The 7,939-nt window shown below is 45.2% G+C and overlaps 1 protein-coding gene across 13 annotated transcripts in view; it reads right to left on the reverse strand.

Moving 5' to 3' along the window:
- The window catches only part of LOC132910505 (actin-binding LIM protein 2), a 31,889-nt gene extending 24,378 nt beyond the window's left edge, over positions 1-7,511 (reverse strand). For 12 of the 13 annotated variants that reach the window (XM_060966258.1, XM_060966256.1, XM_060966260.1 and 9 more), the window contains exon 1: positions 160-630. In XM_060966258.1, the coding sequence (XP_060822241.1) occupies positions 160-250 (91 nt within the window). In that variant the 5' untranslated portion in view covers positions 251-630. Of the gene's footprint in view, positions 1-159; positions 631-7,304 lie in introns of those variants that run through there. The other variant, XM_060966257.1, reaches the window with a different exon arrangement.
- Between the last annotated feature and the right edge of the window lie 428 nt (positions 7,512-7,939).

The raw sequence follows: 7,939 nt of genomic DNA on the forward strand, positions 1-7,939 counted from the left end.
CGCTGCTCGATACAACCGGAGGATCGCGAAGGCAAAACGGCTTGATTCCAAACACCCACTACACGCGTTTTTTCGTACCGTTAAATATAACTCGGCATCATTTTCAAGCGTGATCGTCTCGGTTTGCAGTTTTTATTCGACGCGAAAACAACCTCTTACCACTCTTGAGCTGTTTCTGCTTCAGTTGCTGGTCCCTCTTGACCCCGTTACTTTCACTCGCAATAAAATTCTCGCTCGTCTTCGACTTCATTATATCGGCTGGTCGTAACGATCGCGTAATATTCGCGATAATCCCACAAGGCGATCTACTACACCTTCTCCTCTTCTCGTCTCTCGTCGGGCCGCGATAAGATAATCGATCCGTATCACGATAGGAAGCAGCGAAGGATCTATCAAACCCCTCGATACGATCACCCCGAGGATAAAAGGCAAATAACGAGTACAAAGCGGGACAGAACTTTCGGACGAAAAATTTACAAATGCGAGACACTCGGCGACACTTTGAAAGATTCGCACGAACGCGCGTACGACGGGTAGCGATCGCGATCGATGTAGCAGATTTGGAGTCACCGAAGCGTACGAAACCAACAGCACGAGCGCCGATCGCCGACTGACTGACGAGAGCGGCGGTGACGGCGGCGGCGGCGGCGGCGGCGGAGAGCGATCGAGACCGGAGGCGCTGAGATTCGTGCGTCGAGTTCCGATTGTCAACCGACTGCTGCAAGACTGACGTTTACTTTTCACGGCCGTCCCTCCGCCGTGATTGCACGCGTGCACATCGACGATCTCGGCTCCTCGATCCACGCCGAAAATACCCGTGTATCGACGCGTCGATCTCGTCGATTAATTCGTGCGTGCAGCCGTAAATGGAAGTCTTTGCTCGGAGAGCGACGAAACCCGGTGATCGTTATGTAATTCGGTCGTGTTTCCATATTTCTCGTCTTCCTTGCCCGTCGACGCGTTTCTAAGAAAATGATTTAAAAGCAAAGATCGCTTTCAACGGAGGACTGGGTGCCTCTGTTCCTATCGCTTTAAATTTTAAACATCTACGTATACGTATCTTCGTAGATGCTAACTTTCGATATCGCGTAGCGCCGGAAGCACGAAATGTAAAATCATCCGCGAGCTCCAAAGCGCAGATTATTTGCAAAGGAAGGCTTATTAATGGAACGCGAGCTGTTTCCAGTCAGCGTGCAGGTATATTTAATCGGACGATACCTCCCGGGTTATTTCAAAACCGGAGTATCGCGCGTCTCTGTTTCGTTCTTTCCTTAAAATAACTTGCCATAGCTCCTTGTACGGGTGGGCAATTATGGCGTTTTAAGGGACAAACGAGGATAACGGATACGATTACCACGACACTGCGATCGAGTGCTTGAAAAGAGCGTGGCAATCCTAATCGCCTTTTCGACTGCCGAAGAAGCAACGAGTCTGCGCGATGTGTACACGCGAGGATCATCAAGGTACGCGGCGTATCACGGAACGTAATCAAGCTGGGAAAAGAAATCCTACGTGCTAGCATAGCAGCGGAATAATAACCAGCGTCGCGTCCTCTTGAAATAATTAACGGTAGGACTGGAAAATATGATAATCTTACTTTGCAGTTCTCATTCACGTTTCTCGGTACTATTTGTAGCATCGAGTCACGTATGGTAACGACAGAACTATACAGGCGACGCGGAGAGCGGTGTCATTAGGTCGAGGACCAACGAACGACACGCAAGAGAGCTTGCATAAATTCCTATTTACATTTCTTTACCGAGAAACAAGCAGAAACTTGCACGTGCAATTTCGACCATCCGCAATCGGCTGCCATACACGACGAATATTCATTGTCAGACGATAAATTTCTCGATTCTCGATAGTTCGTTAAGATCAACGAAATTCCACGACAATTCGGTCGCTTTGATAAGCCCAATTTTTAACCTTTCGATCGATCGATCTCCGTTTCGGAGAAGAAACGCGATCAAGGATGAAACCAAGATCCGAATAGTTGGCCATAGCTGGCGCACGATACGACCGTGTTTTATCTCGAAATCAATTACGCGACCGTGTTATTACATTACCAGATGTATATGCAACAAGAGGGAATTCTATACCGACCAGGGCTTATCTGCTTTCAGATAGTACTGGTATGCGTTGCAGGCACGTATACGCGTTATTAATAAATACCTTGCGATCAAATATTAAATTTACGCAATGGCAATTGAAAATATAGGATTTAGACGTACATATACCCGTTAAATGTCTTTTTCGATGTTTGCGTTCTATATTCGACGACGATCGACTCATTACGTTCATTGATCGTTCGAACGATTAAAATTGACGGATTAGTCATAAAAGAAAAGGTTCGGTACTTTGACGATGAAGTACGTTTCGCTTGTAAACTGAGGCAGCTTGCGACGCTTGATTATAGTCGTCGAACACCTGTGTACGTTCCCGCACGCGCCACGTGTGTACGCTGTACGTTCGTTTATAGAGCGATACATAAATACAGGGTGTCTCGATGCAACGAGACTGTTCGACCGTTTCGCGTGGAAACGCGATCGCGAAGAAGCGAGTTTTTTTTTTATTTTATTTTGGTTATTTTACAATTTGTCCTTATGGACATTTCGTAAAGTGTTATATCTCATTGGTAAATAAAAAAAATAAAATAAAATAAATATAGCATGTGGGCGGCTACCCCCAGCGGGGTGCCAGCTTCGTTTTTTCTAAGTTATATCTTTTATGATCGAAGAAGCGAGTGAAACAGAGATTCGTAAATTCCCGTTACGTTTTGATAATCGACGCGACGATTCGGTCGATCTGCTATTTCGGTTAGGATAATAGAGGCGATCGAACCGATGACAACACTTAGTTGACAGATTAAAATATACAGTTTATTCTAACAATCTCGTAGATATAAGTAGTTACGCGTGGTGCGTGTAGATGTATTCTCAGCAAAGTGTAAGTAACAAGTTAAGACGATGATCGATCAATGAACGGAAAACCAATCGAGATAGCGACTGGTCAAAGAATGAAAATCCAACGAAGTTCGGTGACGATGCTGTTCCGGAGGAAAGCTATCGAAGGGCGTTGGTTACCCAAAAACCTGTTTTTCCCATTTTCTAGCCGATCGAACAACGACCCTAAGGAACGTCTCGACTCGAAGATGTTTTATAGCACTTAAGGGCATTGATGGTAAAGTGGAAGTGCTTAATTTTATGACAGTTCCTTGGGATTATTACTGACTAATTCTATTTGCAAAGCTAGCTGCAGTCTCGACCGAGGGATGGATTCTGGTTTATGTAAACAGTGACCGGACGTAACAAGAACCATTGAGAAAGGTGGGAAGAGACTACGCGTCTATATACACCGCGAATTTCAAACTACTCTTAGAAAATTCTCTCTATCGCCTTTTGAATCGCCTAGGAATCTGTAATGTATGTAACGATATACATGTAACTACAACGTAAAGATAAATCTAAGGAATCTTCGCGAGAAGAGAAACGATTTGAACGTAGAAAAATTCTGCCGATAGAGTAAAAAGAGAGAGAAAGAACGAAGCGCGTGGATGAAAGACGAGCGGGGCGTGATCGAACAGGGCGCGGATCAGGAACGCGTGACGGCTGGTATCGTGCAACGAATCGAAGAAACGCGAAACGAGAGAGAAAAATAAGACGGCAGAGCGTGATGCGCGTCGAGTGTCGATACCTGCGTGACCGAGTCGCGTAGCGGCTTTTTAAACCTCCTTTCTTACCTGGTATTCGGACGTTATCGAAAGGCCGCGCTTCCGACGACCGGTCCGTCCTTGCTCCGCCATCGTTTTTTCTATTCGTAGCTCTGATCGTCGTTCGATACGTTATCGCGCGTGCACTTGTGTTCGCGAAAAGGCAAGACGTCGGAAATCTCTACGCAATAACGTCTCCGTTATCTCATCGACTTTATAATGCTTTCAACAGGCTAAACAACGCGTGAGAAGATCGTATAGAAGAGCCCACCTACGTACATAGAGAACGTCGATCCGTTTAAGAAGACTTAAGTCCTTCGTGCGTTACCATTTTGTCACGCTCAACTTGTTTCCACGATAAGACAATTAAGTAGCAAGTCGGAGAGTCGCGTGACTTTCTTTCCTTCTTTCTTCCTGTGTTTCGCGAATTTGATACGCGTTAACCCTCCGCGAACCGACCAGCATTCGCATCTCGTCCTAACTGGTTCGTACCTTGTTCGTACGTCGTTCGTAAGCGATAAACTATTTTTCTCGATTTGTTCGCGATTTGCGTGTCATTCTCGTAATTTTACGATCGACCGGTTGATCAAGTTCTGGCTGAAAAATAGGTTTCTGTCGGGATACACGTATCTGGAATTTATATATTTTAATTGGCATCTTTAATCGATCGACGCAGCGAGAGTAGGGAATCGAGCTTCGGAAGACAACTTTCGTTTGTTCTCGCTTCGACGTATACGCTCCTGCTTTCTCCTGCTTTTTCAACGGTTGTTTGCAGCAAGCCTCGGCCGTGTGCCCTGACATTTAACATCGATTTTGCTCGTGTCGGAGATTCTAGTAACTTGCAACGGTTATTAGCGACTCCTCGATAAAGAGGGAATATATACTCTAGAAATTTTAATATAGCATCTAGAGATGCTCGTAGAAAAAGAGGACGTACGTATTTTTTCCTACCATTTGACACGAGCAACAAGGAGAATCGCGGACGAATGTGACGAATTAATATTCAGACGTAACCATATCTGCTTATGGGATAATAAACAATATTTCGTCGCAATCCACAGCTTGTGTAATCAAGGAGTTACGTTACATCCACTCCGGTGACTTCCTCGAAGGACCTCCACCTACCAGTAACCTTTCCAGACGACTAGAGGTAGGTAGAATATCGATTCGCAGGTATTGGAGAAAAAGGACCGAGGGTTTGGGTGAATGCCCTTTATCCGAGGTAGATGAAATCCTTATGAAACTGCGACTTTTTGTTAAAAGCTGAAAACAAAGCCCGGCGAAATACTACATTTCCTAAAACGTTACTTTCCTTTTATCCGCGATTGCTAATCTACACGATTTATAGGAATCGCTAAAATTTGGGTCACCCTGTATAAATTAGATTCCCTCGAACGCACCCGACACGTAACTCGCGTAACCGCAGCAGCAAAGATCTGTCTCTTTCTTCGGATAGAAACATTGTTGCAACCATACTTGCTCTATTTTCGAATCAGGTTTCTCAAAAAGAACGTAATCTCGGTATAAAAACGGCTTTATTCCGTAGTTTCGATCAACTTGTTCGCGTTTAACCACTTCCTCGTCCATTATTTACCGTTTATTACGGCCCCGCGATAAGATTCCAAGAGTTGCACGACTGCACGTGGCACGGTTCCGACGCATTCAGATTTTCAGTCGTTAGTGCAAGATCCACGGTATGCACAGCGTGTACTGCTCGCGTTAAAAAGGGCGCACGACCACGCCAATTTCGATGCATTTCACTCGACGGGATTGTCCCTTCCGGTTACTGGCGCAGCGTGAATCGGGCACGAGGGGGCGGCTATCGATCTGCAGCGCTTGCAGTTTCACCGAAAGCCGGCAACGGAGTTAACGACATTCTCCATGGATAGGACCCTTGTACCAAATGTATGTCAATATACAAGGGACGCAAAAGAAAAGAAAAATCAATACTACTCGTCGATCGGCGTATTATTTAACGCTTTGTTGGAATAGGCGCGAAAAGGGGAGTTGCGCGAGATGAAACGTAGCTCGATATCTGCGGAAAGGGCCAACTAATTCAGGCTGATCGACCCGAGTCGTTCCATACGAGGATCGATCTGAACGTAAATTATTTCTAATTATACGCTGTATCCTCGACGGTGTGCTATACGTAGGATATATAGTACGCGATAAAGATAGCTACGTAACGACGTCGAAATATGCCAAGTATGCGACGAAATTTAAGCACGTTAATGGCGAGTGTAATTTCCTGCGGCACAGATAATATGGCGATTATACTCGAGGGAAGTCAATATTTAAAGGCAATGGACGCGCGCGACGCCACGCTACGTATTAGTTTAGAAAAAGCGGGACGATTCGTTAAGCGCGCCGCTATATTTGTCTCGTATGTACAGGATTGATATTCAATTCGATGTTTAACGAACGATAAGCCCCCCCCCTCCACGTTGACCCGTTTACGTAGTAGACGATGGAATATATTGAAATCGGTGTATTTAAATATATGGAGAAAGTGAAACCGAATAGAGTAGCATCGAAATAAAATGAAAGACGAGAAAAAATAATGGACAGTAGCGTAGCCTTTGTCACAGAATGCAGTACCGTAGAGCTCGTGAAATTCGCGTTGCGGTACGTCGCTACTCCTCTCGACGTTGCATAGGCATTGAAGCGCACACACGGCGCATCGTGCGAGGTACGGTTGCGTGGGTAGAACGCATAATTGCGTGAGCAAATTTACGAGCGTGGCGTCCTCAGATTCCGTCCTGCAATTGCTGCTACACGCACACGGACTATGGACAAAATTTGACTCGAGTCCATATTTTATGTTTGGAAAGAAACAATCTCGACTTGCCTATTGTATATATACGCTAGGTTCGCGAGAATAGCTTGCAGAGTTGAAAAGTTTTACGCGAACCAACGACGCTATGGATTATTTCCTTGAAATAATTCCATGTATTTTGCGAGAATCTCTCGTGTATATTGGACGTTGAAGAGACCGGGAATTAACATTTGTATTCTAAACGCGCGGGATTACGCAACAGTTATGGCACGTTGAAAAGGCTGAATGGCACACGATGCGTTACTTTGTTTTTTCGCCTCTGTTAAATCAATGAAGCTCGTGGAAAAAGGTATGACTAGGAGAAAAGAGAAGTGGGCTTTCCCGTGAAAATCGCTGTAAAGGTGGCAACCCTAGACCAAGATCGGATACGAGCCAGCACCACTCGAGAATGCAGGTCACTCTCAAATAGCGGGAAAACAAAATGAACAGAAGAAACAGTCGGTGGAGGTACAAATGTCGGAGGGGGGCTCACCCTAGGAAACGTCAAACCGATGGATCCACCTATTTATAGCCCCCCGAGTGAGTTTAGAGATACGATCCTTTCAGAAAACATTCGACGTGTTCATCACGAGGAAAAGACCGTGAAAATCGGAAGGAAACCGCACGATACAGGGGCGTACCCCGCACACACACGGTTTCCAACTCTTTGGCAACGGGAAGCACACGAGCCACGCACACACGTTCGCCGAGAATAGCGAAGCCGCGGAGAGAGAGAAAAGCTAGCCGGCATTCGCCACTTGGTTTCCGCCTTTTACTCACCCATCTTTCCGACTGGCACGAGCTACGATGCTTCTAACGGTGGTTCGTCGCAGACGATCGGTTACACGATCATATTATAATATCGGTTACGAATAGAAACGACACGGCCGCGAAATTTCACTTAGGAAATCGCGAAAAACGCAAGAGACCGTCTTACTACCGAACGCTCGACGTCCGACATTGTAGTGGCAAGCGATCGCGACAATGCGCAGGCGCGTCCATCGTCTTCACTACCGTATCTACGATTCCAATCGCCTAGCTGTACGTATCGGACAAATTTCGGGAAAATTTTTCTAACGTTTCGTCTACTGATAAATTCAGTGATATTTTATCGTCCCTTTGTTCGTAGTTATCCTAATGTAGTTGTTCGATGTATTTCTAAGAAAGTCGTTAATAAATTGACGTGGAACAAGAAAATAAAGCAAGCCTGTATTATGCTATCGTAGATTGAAATTTTATTCGTATGTTTTCGCAAAATGGCGCCAAACAAGAGCAACGTTTCCGTTTATTTCGTGCTTTCTGTATTTGTGAAATTATGAATTAGCAGCTTATTGGATCGTACTTCATCGCCAGTAAATGGTCAAGTCGAACGATTTCCTGCGTAATCTCGATCTATTTCGCTACAGTTCAAAATT

This window comes from Bombus pascuorum, chromosome 9 (assembly GCF_905332965.1).
Source record: "Bombus pascuorum chromosome 9, iyBomPasc1.1, whole genome shotgun sequence".
Taxonomy (NCBI): Eukaryota; Metazoa; Arthropoda; class Insecta; order Hymenoptera; family Apidae; genus Bombus; species Bombus pascuorum.